The sequence below is a fragment of the Photinus pyralis genome, unplaced genomic scaffold, assembly GCF_008802855.1.
Source record: "Photinus pyralis isolate 1611_PpyrPB1 unplaced genomic scaffold, Ppyr1.3 Ppyr1.4_LG9, whole genome shotgun sequence".
Taxonomy (NCBI): domain Eukaryota; kingdom Metazoa; phylum Arthropoda; class Insecta; order Coleoptera; family Lampyridae; genus Photinus; species Photinus pyralis.
Genome location: NW_022170878.1, coordinates 22,105,282 through 22,124,943, shown reverse-complemented (window position 1 = coordinate 22,124,943; position 19,662 = coordinate 22,105,282). Strand labels below are relative to the sequence as shown.

The 19,662-nt window shown below is 38.9% G+C and overlaps 1 protein-coding gene across 2 annotated transcripts in view; it reads left to right on the top strand.

Moving 5' to 3' along the window:
* The window catches only part of LOC116180225 (ribosomal protein S6 kinase alpha-5-like), a 69,322-nt gene that overhangs the window by 32,928 nt on the left and 16,732 nt on the right, over nt 1–19,662 (top strand). For both annotated transcript variants that reach the window (XM_031500114.1, XM_031500113.1), the window contains exon 3: nt 10,964–11,182. In XM_031500114.1, coding sequence (XP_031355974.1) covers nt 10,964–11,182 — 219 coding nt within the window. The remainder of the gene's footprint in view (nt 1–10,963; nt 11,183–19,662) is intronic.

Genomic DNA, 19,662 nt, shown 5'->3' with positions numbered 1-19,662 from the left:
ATTTCTAAACAATCTTTCGCGGCATCGACAAATACAGAAAATATTTGAGATTAGGAACGAGATTTTGAAAAACGGTTTTCACTGGCCGCCCTGGGTGTTATTTGGCTACTTTTTCATAAAGAAAAAGTCGTATCATTCCATTTGATTTTTTTGATTTTTTTTGGATTTTAGATCATAGTGTCAAAACTAGCCCCCTAGCGGAGAAGAATTCAACTAAATTAACTATATTTTGATTCACATTATCCAAGGATTGCTCTTTTCAACCATACCAAATTTGTTAAAATCGGTCAAACGGTTAAGAAGTTAAAGCAGATTATTGCAAAAACAATTGAACGCCCCACACCATCTTTGTTTTTGAAATATCTGACTTTTTGTTTTTACGAAAATGATAGATAAACTGTGGTTCTCTTTAAAAATGGGAAAAACATTTTTTAGTTTATTACGCGAAATTTAAAGAAAATGCAATTTTAAAATTTAAGATAGCAGTTACGCCCCCTGTTGGTCATTTTTAGAATTTGAAAATATTTTCATGACCGATTTACCCAATAATTTTGTTTACCCCTAAGTCATACGACGAACGGTTCCCGAGATATGGCCTGTGGTTCAAATGATCCTTGTAATTAAGCGCCATCGAAGTATCTAGATTCAAGGTCCCGAATGTAGTACTCGTACCCTTTGGAATATTATGCAGTTTGTTGTCGACGCAGATGACCACTCAGGTCCTTAAAGGCTAGGCAAAGGTTCTTCAATATGAGAATGCAAAGCTTCTAGAAGACTCTTGGAGGGTCTTTGAGATCGCTGTCACTCCCGAAATTGATTAATTTATAGCGGAAAAATATTTGTTGTCACTGCCATATACACAATTTATAACAGCGCGGACCATTACTTCGGCGTTGAAATTGGAACTGCCCTGAAACGCAATTTGATTTGCTTGTATAGCAAACTCGAGTGCTTTCCAAGGTTTTTCAATGTCCTAGCTGGAACAAAACACGTCATATTTCCCGGAAAGATTGCGTCACATTCGCCGTCGTTCTCTATCACCGATGACTAATCTGTCATGGCGCCTCGATGTCTATAATGTTCGCTACAAACATTTTTAAAGGCTTTCAAACTCGAAAAAAAATCAAAGATTTCCAAAAGATCCCTAAAGGCTCTTATAGAGAGGAAAGCAGTGTTTATCGAGTCTAAATTTCACAAATGCTCTTCAAGATAGCTTTTAGAAAAAGGGGACTCTTAAGGACTTAATGGTTCTAGAAGACTCGTGGAGACCGTTCGCGAGTCCTAAAGGTTTTTAAAGAACCATTAATGATTTTAACGACACATTCTCTTTAAAAAAAACTCTTAAAATGTATTGAATTTTAAAGGCTGTTAAGGTCTATCAAAAGCTCTAAACACTGTAAAAGCCAATTACTTAAAGGTTCTCAAAGAGCATCCTTTAGAATGCTCTTATACTATAGTAAGACTCTCTGTAGGTTTCGGCGCACTTTGACTTTGAGATCTGCGCATGCGTCAAGTTCAAGGTCATTCGATTCAGTTATGTTTGTCTACTGAACAGAGCTGTTCCTATGGAATAGGTCTGAGTTTCTGTATAACTGACCCGTTCCCGTCGACAAACAGAACTGCATCGAATGGCCTTGAACTTGGCGCATGCGCTGAAGCCGGTGTTACAATACTACTGGAAAGATGACTTATACAAGGGAAAATTTTTAGTACGTTGAGGTACATTGAATTTTGAGGAAAGTGCATTAAACAGTTCGGTTCATGGTTTCCCCCACTTGCTCCGTCTAGCCCCGCCTCGTTAATCGAGCGAGACCCGAGCGTTGACGAAGACCGGAGACCGCCTGTAAACATGGAACAAAAGCAAATGCAGCGCCATTTTTCTTATTTATGGAAGCAATTAAATGAAATTTCATACATATACACTTTAAATAAAAGCAAAACTAACATCAGGTTTAAAATTTGCAGGGTTCGCAAATGGTCTCTTTTTTAGACATTGGTCTCTTTTTTCAATGCTGGTCTCTAAATGTCTCTATTTTTCATATCTGGTCTCTAAAGTCTCTAAATTTTGCATGTTAAAAAAGTATAATTCATAATTGATAAACCGCAGAAATTTTACTGTACATTTTTAGCGCATTTTTTTAGAATTAAAAAAAAATGCGTTTTGTCCGTCCGGACCCACTTCTGCCGTTTCGAACTACTTCTAGGAGAATGGTCCTAGAGTCCTGGAATTCTTTGCAGTAGGTAGCCTATACCTTGAAGGTGTGCCAGACGGCCACCAAATTCTCTGTCTAAAAGGGGGGCCCCCCCACGAATTATTTCCTGAGATACTGTTTTTGAAAGTGAAATGTGCATAACTTTTACATACGACAACCAATTGGTCTCAACGAAAGGAACCGTGTTCTACCAACTATACTGCCCTTCTTCTGTCCTCTTATCAAAGTACGGGGAGGAGGGGCAGGGGGGGGTGGAATTAGTTTTGTCCTTCATGGTACTCTAATGAAAGGTCTCAACGAAAGGAATTAATTTCTACCAACCATAGCCCTCCTCCTCGACCTCTTATCGCGATCGGGTATATTCCCTTATACCTCGAGAACGGATTATCGGAAGCGGGTACTCACAAAGGGCGATTGGGACGTCTGCAAGAAATATATCCCTTGGTGATGTCAAAAAAAAGCTATTTGGGTTGAAAAAATGCGTTTTAGCCGCACAAGTTGTGCACAATTTATACTTGTTTAGATATATTGCCGTTTATGTATCTCATCTATTACAAAAGAAATATTTTTTGCTTAATTTTGTATGGAAATTGGTTCTCGAAGGTCTCTAAATGGTCTCTATTTTTAAATATGTAATTAGAGACCAAGTCTCTATTTTTTTGCTAAAATCAGTTGCGAACCCTGAATTTGGTTTTGCACATGCTATGCTCGTTTACTATATTTGTTTAGTTTATTTATTATACAAGGCGATAAACGAATGTTTTAACAATTGAGTGAAAGATGTTCACGAGATGGTTAGTTTCCCTTTATCGTCGTGTATAATACAAAACTGTATTTTATATCAGAAGCTATATAAATCATTGTAAAGCTTTTGACAATTCTGAATGTAATTTAGAGACGTCAAAGATAACAAGCTTAGGTTCTGCCGTCGCGATCGTTTCTACAGAAACAGAATTGTCTTATGTTCTGAACGTCATTTTATATCGTGCATTTGAAATGAGAATGACAGATGTCATTAGAATGCACAGTCATCTGTTTTACTTTATCTGCCCTTACGGTTAAAGTGATCACTTTATCTATCCTTACGGTCATTCAAACCTATTAAAATGTCATTTTAACATATGCTATAATAGCTATTTATATATCAAGTACATAAACTGGGTCTTTATGGACGAGCCGTTTATTTAGCCGAGCTAGCTTGCGAGCGAGGCACAAATAAATAAGGCGAGTCCCCATAAAGCTTATTTATGGACGCGATATATACAAAGCTTTATGTACGACTGCAACAACCCTTAAAAATGAAAATTTGATGGAATTCAAAAACGATAAAACCTATATATCATTGACAACAGATGTCAAGCATTTGTCAAGTATTTCTAAAATACTTGAATTTACCTTGGATTGACACCTATACTTCATTTATTATAAGAAGGTAGTAGATGGCGCTGGGTTTGAAGATAAGCACACACAGGAAAAATATAAAACGGCACCAAATTATTGTAAAGTAGAAATATCTAGCACTGCAAACACAAATCAATCTTTGACATTAACAGTTAATGACACTTCAATAGTTTAGATGCCAACAGAAACTACCAGCTTGCAAAATTCGCCACTCATTTTATGTTTCAGCGTAATACTGACTTGTGATTTAACCAATCACACTGAAGGTCAAAACTTCCCTATGTTTTTTACCGCTACCTTCTTAAAATGAATACAGTATAAGTACGACTTGACAGGCGGCCGTTTTACTTTTCATTATGGACTAGACCATAATATTATAAATTATGGCCACTAATTGCGACTGTAATCACCGCATTATCAAGGAGTCGTACATAAAATAAAATATTTGTAATCATGCGTACTTATTTTGAAATAAAATAATTACATTCGTACTTAAAGTGGCGCCCAACGTGGGGCCTGAACAGACGACCTTCTCGCGCTTACCATCAACAGACTATAGTGTGTGCACGTGTCAAAGTGGTAAAAACAGTCAATAATTACTTCTACAAGAGGCCAAACGCAAGAAGAAGACAGCAATCACCATGACCGCCGACCAGTTCAATGAACTTATCCGGGGATTAAGTAATGATCCGCACCTAATACGCAGGGAAAGTGGAATCTTTGTCCGTTGTATATACGGCGGTGAAAACGGATCAAGACGTCATTACGTTTATATCCACCATCTACAAAGACACTCCTGGGGGTAGATGTTATTGAAGAGGTCGGAATCGTCATCGACGTGTCAAAAAGGTGTTTGTACACGCATGACAGGCGGACACAACGGATGTCTCTGCAAGAACCCCGCTCACCACGTCTCCTATTGTATGCGGCCCTACTATGGGCCACGGGAAGGGAACTTAGGGCCCCTATCCCACATTACGCCCCACGAGGCGATATTCCTACTGCACAAAGCCCCTAAGGATCAAAAGGGGTCTACCACTCGTAAATGAAGCGAACGGCGCATTGGGACGACACCTGACGCTGTAAGTAGCGAATCGGTTAATCGATCTAGACCCGAGCGTTCACGAAGATCAGAGAATGCATTTTGGGGCAGTAGGCATTGACAAAATGTGAAAATGATTCATTGATAGTTGCTTTACGTGACATAATAATGAACTATATTGTGCCATCATTGTATTCGTAATCAAAAATGCTACATGTCACGCATTGCTTAGGAATCACCCAATCACTAACGCCGGCCTACCACCCACAAGCCAAGAACCGCGACTTGAAGCCACAATTAGCCATCCTAGTAATGGATGATTCATTCCGTACTCCGTCTGACTGATACTCCGCGGAGAAGCCCGGTGAAATCAAGAAGAAGCACAAACCAAGGCCAAGGAGTACGTAGATACGAGAAACTAGGAAGCATCTGGTGACAAAAGTTCGGGTAAGCACACACGCCATAAGTAATAATAATAATAATAATAGTAATAATAATGTTTATTGTGAAAAACACAAATGGTAGGAGTTCAGCCAAAGCTGTTCTTCCACTCCACCAGCAAGTACAGATAAATTAAACTTAATTTTAAGTGCAATATAAAAAGAAAGAAGATAAACTATACTAACAGAAAGATAACCTACAAATAATGTTAAATAGATGTAAATAAAATAGTTAAGTATAATATCGTTGAGTCAGTAATGCCAAAAAGGGTGTCACAAGCACGAACCGTATACAATCCTCCACGCCGTCTCCCCTACCGCACTTGCAACATAGAAGACTGGAAAATCCCTCGGCATCCACCGTTCGTCAGGCCTAACACCGTACCAAGGGACCTCAGACCCTTAGCCAGTCCTACCAATAAGAAGACGGGGCCGACCAAGGAAAGCCAAAGCGAAAACATCTGAATAGGGAGCGGCACGTTCTCCTATTCAGATATAATAGCTCCGAGCAGCCGTTCCGTGCACAACTTCAAGAACCACATTGGCCACCTTCGCCAACGTTCGATCCTCTCCGTATCGATATTAGCTTAGCATCGCCGGAACCGTGTGTACGGAGTCAATCGCAGCGCAGCCATCAAAGCCAAGGTGAGAGGTAACCTCGGCGGAAAAGGTGCTCATATCGGAGCAGGATGCCCTTCGAACGGGCAGTCATCACCGTTGCCACCGCAGCTGCCACACCGATGGAAGAGTATAGCTGCAAGATCTCGGATTCATTCCCACTTACGTGACCCGGATCCACCGGCCACCCAGGGCCACAAAAATTTACGAACTACGACAGCTGGTTCAGTAGCACACGTAGCCAACGATTCGGCCACTCTCAACTGGGAATAGGCCCCGAGATGTATGTGCCCTGTTACCAACCAAACCAACTGCTCCGGAGAACACCCTGCCAACTGCCGCGCATGTCCTACTTACCAAGCAGAGCTCGCCCAAAAAGAACGGCAAGGACTCTGCCTACACCCAACCGGAACCAACGGACATCGTCACGGAGACCAGTGATCCCGCCCCACCGGTCCCAGAGGAGAACAAGTATAAATTGTGCACAACTCTTGTGCAGATAAAGCGCATGACCAATGGATATATTTCTTGCAGACGTCTCAATCGCCCTTTGTGAGTACCCTCTTCCGACAATCCGTTCTTGAGGTATACCCGATCACGATAAGAGGTCGATGAGGAGGGCTATGGTTGGTATAAATTAATTCCTTTCGTTGAGGACTTTCATTAGAGTATCATGAAGGATAAAACTAGTTTCACCCCCCTCCCCTCTCCACCCCGTACTTTGATAAGAAGACAGTAGTTGGTAGAAAACGGTTCCTTTCGTTGAGACCTTTAATTAGAATACAATGAGAGATAATAGTACATTATATATCAAGGTAGAGAAGTACAGTATGATTGCCTGAGCACAAAGATTACATCTCGAGGCGCTTGCGCCGAGGGGTGTAAGGTGCGAAGGCAATAATAGACTTCTCTACCGTGGTATATATACTATTTTTTTCACTACTAGCACTTGAAATCTTCTAAATTAACATATTATATTGATAAGAAAGTGACCGGTTGGACAGAATTTTTTGTTTCTTAATTTAACATGTCAATCAAGTACGTGGAAGTACAAGTCAAACAGGCCGTATTTTGTTCTGTCATTGAGATATTTTCAAAGAGTAATTTCGTTCGAATTTTTTCAAAATGTGATTATTTTAGGTATGTAATTTCTCTGGAAATGCGGATGGTGGCAATTATTCATTTTAGAGAACTTGTCAAAACGTTTTTTGAGCGGAATTTCGGGTTGTGTTTTCTAAAAGTGACAGCGTGACAGTTCTCATTATTGGCTACTAGTTAATAATGTCCACATTATTAACCACTTTGAACAAATGCCGAGAAAGCCTACTTTACAAGTGGAAAAAAGGTTAATAATCATGTCCTCGGACCCTAGTAGTGAAAAAAATTAATTTTTAACTCCCCTCCCCTCATGCCCCGTCGCTCACTGATCTCGAAAAAGAGTCGCACGGGAAAGTTATAGTTTGTACAAACCAATTTATTTCGATGAGACCTTTCATTAGAATACCATGAAGGGTAGAACATGTGTTTACCCCCCCCCCCCCACACATTTTGTAAAGTTTAACTTGGCACCATTAAAGGCATGCGTATGCAAATTCTGAGACCAATTTGTTGTCGCATGTAAAAGTTATGCACGTTTTACTTTCAAAAACAGCATCTCGGGGAATAATTCGTGGGGGGGGGGGGGGCTTTTAGACGGCGAAATTTGATGGCCGACTGGCACACCTTCAAGACCATTCCCCTAGAAGTAGTTCAAAACGGTAAAAGTGGGTCCGGACGGACGGACAAAACGCAAACAATAGCACATTATTTTTAATTCTTAAAAAATGCGCTAAAAAATACTCACCTTGTAGACAGTGCCCAAGATAAACATGAACAGCATGGGTAAATCGGAAACCATGAGAGACACACAGTCAGTCGGTTAAATTAGAAAAAAGTTGATGTTTTAAAAATTTGGAAAATCCGATCAGTTTCGAAGATATTCGAAAATCCCGGAAATTACTCACATTCGTTTTTATCGCCTGTTCGAAAAGATACCAAAAACACACTTTTTCATAGGCGCTTTTTAGGCTCTACAAGATGGCACCCACACATTTTCACTGCGATGTTTCGTCCTTGAGAAACCATCATCAACTTCATCTAATACGTGGTTCCTTGTATGTGCCACGTCGGAATTGTTCCGAATGTGTTCTGGGACAGCGAGCGGACGTGTTCTGCCGACGTGGTGCCAAGTTAAAGTTAAACTTTAGAAAATGGGGGGGGGGATAAACACATTTTCTACACTTCATGGTATTCTAATGAAAGGTTTCATCGAAATAAATTGGTTTGTACAAACTACAACTTTCCCGTGCGACTCTTTTTCCAGATCAGTAAGCGACGGGGCCTGAGGGGCGGGCGAGGGGGAGGGGGTTAAAATTAATGTTATCTCTCATTGTACTCTAATTAAAGGTCTCAACAAAAGGAACCGTTTTCTACCAACGACTGCCCTTCTTTCTCTCCTCTTATCAAAGTACGGGGAGGAGGGGCAGTGGGGGGAGTGGAACTAGTTTTATCCTTCATGGTACTCTAATGAAAGGTCTCAACGAAAGGAATTAATTTCTACCAACCATAGCCCTCCTCCTCGACCTCTTATCGTGATCGGGTATATTCCTTTATACCTCAAGAACGGATTGTCGGAAGAGAGTATTCACAAAGGGCGATTGAGACGTCTGCGAGAAATATATCCATTGGTGATGTCAAAACAAAAGCTATTTCGGTTAAAAAATGATTTATGAGGGTTACGAATTAGGTTGAAGGAGTGTTAATCTAATTCGTATCTTTTATACTTTCCGAAATCCTCATACTGCACACCCTGTATATTGCTTTCTCAGCGATTTGTTAGCGCATTTTTGCAAAAAATTTTTTTTTGTAAAAAGTAGCTTTTAATCTCACTTTGGCTGGCTGGCTGGCTGGCTGGTCGGCTGGCTGGCTGGCAGTAAATGCGCGCCCGTAAAAAACGCTTGTAAAAAGACAAGGAGTGTACATGTAACTATCGGGGCCGTGTAATTAAGAACGTTAGGGATGGGGCTACAAGATTTGGAGTCGACGACATCTGGACGCCATCCCCGAGCGTATTATATACTAACCTGGAGATTTTTCAGTTTTTATCTATCTTCTTCTACAGTTTTTCTCCGATTGTTTTCAAATTGGTGTCGTCGGGAAGATCTTGTCAACGCGCACAACTCCTGCGTGGCGGAAATTTGTTTTTTTTCCTAGGGGCGAAATAAACCACCTTTTGCGCGGCGCGCTTCGAGGGGTAGTCGACTTTGGGCGCCCAAAAGCTTCTTACAGCGCGAATCGCGGTCTCTCTTTCTCGTGTCACTAATAGAAGGTCGAGCTATGTGAAGTACCCAAAAGTTGAATACGATTTTATGCCGGGATTTTAGCGAAATCTACCAAAATGTGAATTATGAATGAACGGGACGTCGGAACTGTGTATCGACAAAGGGAATGTGGTAACCCCCGACGAGATCTTACTGATGGTGGAGTCGAAACTTCAAACGCGAATTGCAAGTGCACGGTAAGTGAGAAAATGGTACCGACAAAGTGAACGTGGTAGCTTTCGGCAAGATCTTATTGATGGTGGAGTCAATATTGGCTAATAAAACACTGATCTGCCACACAAAAATGCGCTGAAGTTCCTTCGATCTCACACGAGGACTTTGATCATTTTTAGCGCATTTTTGCAAAAAATTTTTTTTGTAAAAAGTAGCTTTTAATCTCACTTTGGCTGGCTGGCTGGCTGGCTGGCAGCAAATGTGGGCGCGTAGAAGAACTCTTGTAGAAAGGCAACGGGTGTACATACGTGTATCTACAGGGCCGTGAAATTTGTCAACCTTAGGGACATGGCTACATGATGTGGGGTTGGCGACATCTGGGCGTCATCCTCGAGCGTAGTATACTAACGTGAAGGTTTTTCAGTTTTTTCCTATCTTCTACTACAGTTTTGGTCCGATTCTTTTGAAATTCGTGTCGTCGGAAAGATGTTGTAAACGCGCACAACTCCTGCGTGGCGGAATTTTGTTTTTTGTCATAGGGGCGAAATTAACGACCTTTTGCAAGGCGGCGCGCGCGTCTTCGAGAAGTAGTCAGGCGCCTTTTACCTTCCGTTGCGAACTCACGCGGTTTAACGTTTCGTGAATCTCGAATCGCTGTCTCTCTTTCTCGTGTCGCCAATAGAAGTGAATTGGGAGTGAACGGGACGTCGGAAGTGGAATGTGGTAGCCCCCGACACGATCTCACTGATGGTGGAGTCAAATCTTCAAACGCGAATTGCGGTGAACGGGACGTCGGAAGGGGTACCGTCAAAGGGAATGTGGTAGCCCCCGACACGATCTTCCTGATGGTGGAGTCAAATCTTCAAACGCGAATTGCGGGTGAACGGGACGTCGGAAGGGGTACCGTCAAAGGGAATGTGGTAGCCCCCGACACGATCTCACTGATGGTGGAGTCAAATCTTCAATCGCGAATTGCGGGTGAACGGGACGTCGGAAGGGGGTACCGTCAAAGGAAATGTGGTAGCCCCCGACACGATCTTCCTGATGGTGGAGTCAAATCTTCAAACGCGAATTGCGGGTGAACGGGACGTCGGAAGTGGGTACCGTCAAAAGGGAATGTGGTAGCCCCGACACGATCTTCCTGATGGTGGAGTCAAATCTTCAAACGCGAATTGCGGGTGCACGAGGAAAGTGGGAAGCGGTTACTGAATGTAGTAGCCTTCGACAAGATCTGTTATTGATGGTTGAATCGAAAGTGGCTAATAGAATACTGATCTGCCACACAAAAATGCGCTGAAGTCCCTTCGATCTCAAACGAGGACTTTGATAATTTTTTCTAAACTGCTTTAGAATTAAGCTGAACATTTACCCGGGGATCTATTGAGTATTTTGTAGTATCAAATCCTCGGCGGCTTTTTAATCTGGAAACTGCTTTTGGTACAATGCATTTTCGATTCCTTAATTAAATTTTTAATGAAAGACTCTTTGTTTATTTATTACCCGAATCTAATCGGCAAATTACACACGCGATATAATTCTCGTAACGACCCTTGTTATCTGATTAGATTTACCTCGACCTTAGTCCCGCTGTTTGATAATAACACGATTTTAGTACCTACACGTGTTTTTTATCGGGAAATTGCGTTTTTATTTAGGTGCGCTTTCTCGGCGCCTGATAATGTTATAAATTTACTAAAGATGAACTTCTTGTTTCAGCGTATGGCAAGGTGTTCTTGGTCCGCAAACGCGGAGGATCGGACCACGGACGGCTGTACGCCATGAAGGTTCTCAAAAAGGCGACGATCGTTCAAAAGAAGAAGACGACGGAGCACACGAAAACGGAGAGGCAGGTCTTGGAAGCCGTCCGCGATAGCCCATTTCTAGTTACACTTCACTATGCCTTCCAAACGGATGCGAAACTGCATCTCATTTTAGGTGAGTGAAGATGCGGGCGAGGTGGAGGTGCAAATTATAACAAAAGTTGCAGAGTGAAAGTGAACAATATGAAAGCGGCGGCGTTCACTTTCACTTCGTCAATTAAACAATATTAAGAAAGTAGTCTAATTTATGCTCAATTACTTTTTGTTTACGTTTTGGCCAAATTTATTTCGGTGCCATTTTTCGGATGGATTCGCAAAAATGTGAAAGTGGCGCGCTTTCGTTTCTATTTTCTTTGCACTTTGCCGCAAGTTTCCGGGAATTGTTTTTCTATAGTTCTATTAAAATTTGAGGTCATTTTACTTAACAATGGTTACGAAATATGCACGGAACGTTGCCTTAAATCTCAACGCAATTATTCGTATCTGTCACGCACGTGTCTAGGTTTTCTGAAATTTGTTGTCGGGGGGAATTTTGAGTTTAAATTGTCTTGTTGATTTTTGACATGGGCCGGAAGAGTTTCTAACTCATCTGCTCGTGTTTCGGGTAAATCTTCCATCTCTTCGATGTTGCAGCAACATGACCACCGTTCCCAGGAGAGGAAAGTAAGGCGTTGCAACTTCTACCCCCAATAACAAGAAATTATACACACAAACCTCATTTTTTGAAAATAACCTTCAAACTTTGTCGTTTGGCTTGGGTACACGGAGTGAGGACGGTCAAGTTGAATTTAGGGCTGTTTGCACCCTAATTATTAAGTCGACAAGCATCATCCCTTAAATGTCGCCAATAAAATGCATACACACAGGCTTCATTTATTTGAAATTGATTTTCAAACTTTGTCGTTGGTCTTAGATACAGGGGTCGGGGATGACTTAGGGCTAATTATATAAAATCTTCTAGCGATTTTTAAAACTTTTTTGAAAATTTTCCTTCAGAAAAGGTTTTCTGGCAGCATTTCGGGAAATCTAACCCGGTTTATGCGACGTGTAACGGTGCATTTAACCCAAGGTTACAAAACTTGTACGTCGAACAAGAATTGATCAAGGCGCTGTCAGTTCTGCTCGGCAAAATCGCGTAGTTAAATTTCATCAATAGGTGGATCAAACCGCTTCACGGATTTTTTTCCAAATAGTAAACCGTAAACAATAATAATGCTTCGTAACGGAGAAGATAAATGTTCTCGCACGATTAGGGCGTTGTGCGCGAGGACAACATCCTGTTGAAACCAACAGTTTCCAACTTTTGTTTTTTTCGTGTTTTAAACTTGTCTTTTAATGTCAACTGTTCTTTTTTGTGTATTATTAGGATAACAGAGAGTGCTCGAGACAGTTATCATTCAACCTCTTTTTCTATTGTTGCTTGGGGAAATGTTTTCCTTTAAGTATTACAAGAACAAAAGCTGGAAGAGATTGGTATCGCTCAACCTCTTTTAACAAACCTGTATTAGGAGAACATGACATAGAAAGAGTTTGCTATTTAATCAAACTATTCGTCTTTTAATTTGAACTGTTCTTTTTTGTGTATTAAGAGAACAGAAAGTGCTCGAGATAGTTACCATTCAACCTCTTTTTCTATTTTTCCCCTGAGAACTGTTTTCCTTTTTGTATCAGGAGAACAGAGGGTGGAAGAGATGAGTAGGAGAACAGAAGGTGGAACAGATAAGTGTCGTTCAATCTCACTTAGCAACCCTGTATTAGGAGAACATAAGACAGAAAGTGTTTGCTGCTTAATAGAACTACTGGTCTTTTAATTTCAACTGTTCTTTGTGTATTAGGAGGACAGAAAGTGGTCGAGGTAGTGATTTATCCTCTTTTTCTAGTATTCCCCTGAGAAATGTTTTCCTTTACGTATTAGGAGAACAGATGGTGCAAGAGATAAGTGTCGTTCAATCTCATTTAGCAAATCTGTAGTAGGAGAACATAAGACAGAAAGTGTTTGCTGCTTAATGGAACTACTGGGCTTTTAATTTGAACTGTTCTGTGTATTAGGAGGACAAAACTTGGTCGAGATAGTTATCATTCAACTTCTTTCAATTATTCCCCTGAGAAATATTTTCCTTTGCGTATTAAGAGAACAGAAGGTGGAAGAGATAAGTGTCGTGCAGTCTCATTTAGCAAACCTGTATTACAAGAACATAGGGCATAGAAAGTGTTTGCTGCTTAATGGAACTATTAGTCTTTTAATTTGATCTGTTCTTTGTGTATTAGGAGGACAGAAAGTGGTCGAGATAGTTATCATTCAACCTCTTCTTCTATTATTCCTCTGAGAAAAGTTTTCCTTTATGTATTAGGAGAACATAAGGCCGTAACGAGAACGTGTTTGCTGCTTAATGGAACTACTGGTCTTTTAATTTGAACTGTTCTTTGTGTATGAGGAGAATAGAAAGTGGTCGAGATAGTTATCATTCAACCTCTTTATCTATTATTCCCCCGATAAATCTTTTCCTTTACGTATGAGGAGAACTGAAGGTGGAAGAGACAAGTATCGTTCAATCTCATTTAGAAAACCTGTATTAGGAGAACATAGGGCATAGAAAGTGTTTGCTGCTTAATGGAACTACTGGTCTTTTAAGTTGAACTGTTCTTTGTGTATTGGGAGGACAGAACGTGGTCGAGATAGTGATCATTCAACCTCTTTCTCTATTATTCCCCTTTGTAATAAACATTTTTATGTACCCCGTAAGCACAATGGAATGCACTGTACATAAGTTGCACCAGGTATTCGGACTCCCAACTGTTTTTCTTTCCGTATCAGGAAAGTAGAAGGTTCAAGGGATATCCATCGTTGAACCATTTTGTATTCTTGCCCTTGCACTAGGAGAACATCAAATGTAAGATGTATTTGCCATTATCTTAACTGGGCAATCTATTGTGTTTGCTGCTTAATGGAACTACTGGTCTTTTAATTTGACCTGTTCTTTGTGTATTAGGAGAACAGAAAGTGGTCGAGATAGTTATCATTCAACCTCTTCTTCTATTATTCCCCTGAGAAATGTTTTCCTTTACGTATTACGAGAACAGAAGGTGGAAAAGATAAGTGTCGTTCATTGTTATTTATCAAACCTGCATTAGGAACACATAGGGCATAGAAAGTGTTTGCTGCTTAATGGAATTACTGGTCTTTTAATTTGACCTGTTCTTTGTGTATTAGTGGTCGAGATAGTTATCATTCAGCCTCTTTTTCGATTATTCCCATTAGAAATATTTTCTTTTACGTATTAGGAGAACAGATTGTGTTAGAGGTTTGCACTGAATATGCGCCTCGGGGCCAAAAGCCTTTTACTGGTTTCTCTTGTTGAACGGTTCTAGAAGAAACGAGAGGTATTTGGTTCGGTATTAGGAGAATAGAAGTATTCAAGAAATATTTCTGTGAATCCGTTTTCCTTTGCATTGACGAATCTGTATATTAGGAGAACATCACAGCTTCGATGGATTTGCCATTCAAGTTCTTTTAGCTGGTTTTTCTCTCTGTATCAGAAAAGCATACAATGTAAGAGGTAATTGTATAAAAACTTTTTTCGAGGTTTTGTGCTCCTGGTAAGTAGATTACGATTGGTTTTGACGAATCTCTGTGCGAGGATAATGGGACTATTGCATTCCACTTTTTAATTATTTTTTTTTTAGATATTTATTTACCACAAATTTTTTTTCTTGTTCTTCTGGCGAGTGTTGAATGATTCTAATAAGAGAGGAGAGTACAGGGTGTTCCATTTTCGACACTTTTATCTCACTAATATAGGCGTCTAATGCTCTTTGTGGGTTCACCCTGCATAGTTTAATCTAAAAAGATGAAATTCTCTTTTCTAAAATATAACACACCAGGGGTAATATTTAAAAAAGATTCAGATTCAAAAATATTCAAAAAGACTAAAAATGGTGTAAAAAAGGTTTAAATGATTTTTAAAAAAATACAAAAAATGTCCAAAACATTTAAAAAAATGCAGATTAAAAAAAATTTGTTAAAAATTTAAAAAAGCTTAAATGATTCACAATACTTAATACAAAAAAATATGTCAAAAAGATTCTTGAGTTTTTGTAACATCTTTTGTGGATAGTTTTATTTTTGAACAGAAAATTTATGTTATTTTCTCACTATAGGGTGTTCCATTTAAAACAATGAAGTTAGGACTTTTTGGCCTCGTATACTTATTTTGAAAACGACCGTTTATTCAACAATTATTTTTGTAATACACATTTTTTTAACTAAGGAAATTGCGAGGGAAATTGATGGTCCGTAATTGCCCACAATGGGATGCACTGTACATAATAAGCTGCACCAGGTATTCGGACTCCAACTGTTTCTCTTTCCGTATCAGGAGAATAGAAGGTTCAAGGGATATCCATCGTTGAACCTTTTTTGATTCTTGCCCTTGCACTAGGAGAACATCAAATGTAAGATGTATTTGCCAATCTCTTAACTGGGTTTTCTGTATCGGGAAAACCTAAGATTTCAGAAGTCATCGTAACAAGAGCTTACGTCTGGGTGTCATGTGCACTTTTTGGGTCAAACTTAAAATGGTAAAATCAAAATTTGAAAACATTTGCTGGCTTAAAAGACACGGGGGAAAATACAAAAATGTCAATTTTAGAGTGGCCGAAGAGAGAACCAGAATGTTGGTTACAAAAGTTTCATTATTGTTGAATTGCTTGCCGTTTTCAAAATAAGTATACGGGATCAGGAGAAAAAGTTATCGCTCCAACCTCATTTTTGTAAATCGAACACCCTGTATTTTTTAATCTAAAAAGATAGCATATTAAATTCTCTTCAAATATACAGTGTGTAAAGCGATGGGGTATACAAGAGGGAATTTTTTTTTAAATATTGATTTATGAAAAAAAATTATTCTTCATGATATGTTTTGCTTGCTTTGAAAGTACCAATAACGTTTCGATTGTTTGTGGTTTGATAGCAATACGCTATCTTGATTATAATGTAGAATGATAACTTTCAATAAAAAAAATTAATTTTATTATTTTTCCAGATTTCTATAAATAAATTTTAGATTAACGAAACGTTATTGGTACTTTCAAAGCAAGCAAAAAATATCATGAAGAATAAATTTTTTTCATAAGTCAATATTTGAAAAAAAATTCTCTCTTGTATACCCCATCGCTTTACACACTGTATAACACACCAGGGATGATATTTAGAAACGATTCAAGCGATTCAAAAAAATACAAAAACTTCCAAAAAGATTCTTGAATTTTTATGTTTAGAATCAGTATTGAATTGTTTAGTTATATCTTTAGAGAAATACACACAGGGTGTTCATTTAAAAAATGAAGTTGTACCTGACCCCTGAAAACGACAGATTCAGCAATCATTTTAAAGAAACTAGTTTCATTTGCTATCTTTTCAGTTTAAAATATACAGGGTGTTGTTCCATTTTTGTATTATTATAAAGGAACCTTTGTAATGAATATTTTTTTCTGTATATCTGTTAACTAAGGAAATATAGGGTCATTCTGAAATTGGCAATTTCTTTATTTTCCCCCGTATCTCTTAAGCGAGCAAATATTTTCAAATTTTGATTTTACCATTATAACTTTAAACAGTATTTTTTTTGATAGCACTAACAATTACGGGGACTGCGTCCTGTAAGTGTCCAAAATGGGATACCCTGTACATAAGTTGCGCCAGATATTCTGATTTCAACTGTTTTTCTTTCCCTATTAGGAGAATAGAAGATCGTTGTACCTCTTTTATTCTTGCTTTGACGAATATTTGTATTAGGAGAACATCACATGTAAGATATGTTTGTCATTAAAATCCGGACAACGTAACAAAAGATCTTCGTCACTAAAACAAAGTGGGTTTTGCGCTCCTGGTAAGTAATACATCTGGGCAATTACCACTACAAGATTTTGTTATCTGTGGTAGTGGTAGGTACAGGTGTTCGGATTTCACCCCGAATTGTTGATTAGGAGATTCTACCAAATCTTTTTGTTAGGAGAACATCTGATGTAAGAGGTAAATTGCAATTTTATTGTGTACTGTCTTTTCTTTTATTAGGAAAACATAAGATGCAAGAAGTTATTAAAAAAATCTTTGTCAAATGGCGAGATTAAAGCTAGTCCTTTCGGATCTTTTGCAGGGACCCGCAAGTAGTTTTTTCGTTCTACTTTGCAACAGAGCCGCTTCTTCGAAATTTCGGAAAGCATTGCAGATTTAAATAAACTCGAGAGAAATCGCCGATTTCAAAACGCAACAATTTATGAATAGCGTACCGACCGCGTGCCAAATTAATACAAAGTGTCGAAATTTGAGCACTACACGTGTCCCGTTTTCTATCTCTTGGTAAAATCGCGAATTCGCGCATCCTTTGTGCATATTCGCAAACAGAAATTGGCATTCGTACAAGTAAATATTTCGACGTACAAATTTACCTCGAAGGACCTGTTTTTTTTTGCGTAAATTAATGTATGCACGCGACCCGTCACGCGTTCGTAATTGATGGCCTACATTTTTTTGTTCGGACGAAATTCAATTTGGGCTTCCAGTAAATTCCGAAGTCACGCTGGAAATTCCTTAAACCCGAACACGTGTCGGTGTTTAGTTCCTCAAGGTTAATTATAAGTAAGTTCCGACGGTGTATTTCGCGATTTTCACCTCGGATTTCGCAATATTTACTGCATTCCAATTGTATCGATTGCGCCACGGCGGGACTTCCAGAATTCTGGTGTCGTTCCACTAACTGGAAATTGATGAGATTGCCTTTTAGATCTAATGAGGTGAACTTTGTACGTTCCTTTATTAGCGTTTATTATAATATGATTCGAGAAACTTTGTTTTCCTCTCTCATTAAATTGCTGCGTCCAAGGTTAGAAAGGAGGAAGCAAAAACTGTCTTAATTTCTGCTTAGTTGTGAATTTTAATATTTTGAAAAACATCAGGAATTGCAGACGTGCAAACCTGCTTGTTTTCGCAAACAATGTAATTGCTCCTTTGTTATAAACAAAATTTGCTGTTTCATCAAATGGTAATTCTTGCTTGCTTTTGCTCAAAAACAATATTTTGTTGTGAAGGGTTTGTGGTTTAGGGGGGGGGGGGGGGGTCTTCAGTACTCTAATATATGCAATATTTTGACTAAATCATTCGAACGTCCCAATTTCCCAAGTTCTGGGCCTCGCTCAAAACCAAGCCTTTACTATTGGAACTCAAAATTGGCTGCAAGGGTGCTTCATGCCGATTGTCATAAGATTTTTTTTGGGAAATGCGACAACCCCCTTTAGACCAAAATTTAATGGCTGCCAATATTCGAATTCACCATTAATTGGAATTCAAAATTGGATGGAAGGGTGCTTTGTGCTGATTGTCAATTTTTTTTGGAAAATGCAACATCCCCCTTTGGATTAAAATTGAATGGCCGCCAATATTCGAATTCAGCGTTAATTGGAATTCAAAATTGGATGGATGGGTGCTTTGTACCGATTGTAAATTTTTTTGGAAAATGCGAGATCCCCCTTAGGCCAAAATTTAATGGCCACCATTAATTGGAATTCAAAATTGGATGGAAGGGTGCTTTGTGCCGATTGTCATTTTTTTTGGAAAATGCGCTATCTCCCTTTATATTAAAATTTAATGGCCGCCAATATTCGAATTCAGCGTTAATTGGAATTCAAAATTGGATTGAATGGTGCTTTATGCCGATTGTCAAAAGATTTTTTTTTTTTTTAAATACGACGTCCCCTTTTAGACCATAATTTAATGGTCGCCAATATTCGAATTCACCATTTAATTGGAATTCAAAATTGGATGGAAGTGTGCTTTGTGCCGATTGTCAATTTTTTTTTGAAAATGCGGCATCCCTCTTTAGATTAAAATTTAATGGCCGCCAGTAATCGAATTCACGATTAATTGGAATTCAAAATTGGATTGAATGGTACTTTATGCCGATTGTCAAAAAATTTTTTTTTAAATACGACATCACCTTTTAGACCATAATTTAATGGTCGCCAATATTCGAATTCATCATTTAATTGGAATTCAAAATTGGATGGAAGTGTGCTTTGTGCCGATTGTCAATTTTTTTGGAAAATGCGACATCCCCTTTAGACCAAAATTTAATGGCCGCCAATATTCGAATTAGCCATTAATTGGAATTCAAAATTGGATGGAAGTGTGTTTTGTGCCGATTGTCAATTTTTTTTGGAAAATGGGCTATCCCCCTTTATATCAAATTTTAATGGCCGCCAATATTCGAATTAGCCATTAATTGGAATTCAAAATTGGATGGAAGTGTGCTTTGTGCCGATTGTCAATTTTTTTGGAAAATGCGCTATCCCCCTTTATATCAAATTTTAATGGCCGCCAATATTCGAATTAGCCATTAATTGGAATTCAAAATTGGATGGAATGGTGCTTTGTGCCGATTGTCAATTTTTTTGGAAAATGCGCTATCCCCTTTATATCAAAATTTAATGGTCGCCAATATTCGAATTCACCATTAATTGGAATTCAAAATTGGATGGAAGGGTGCTTTGTGCCGATTGTCAATTTTTTTGGAAAATGCGACATCCCCTTTAGACCAAAAT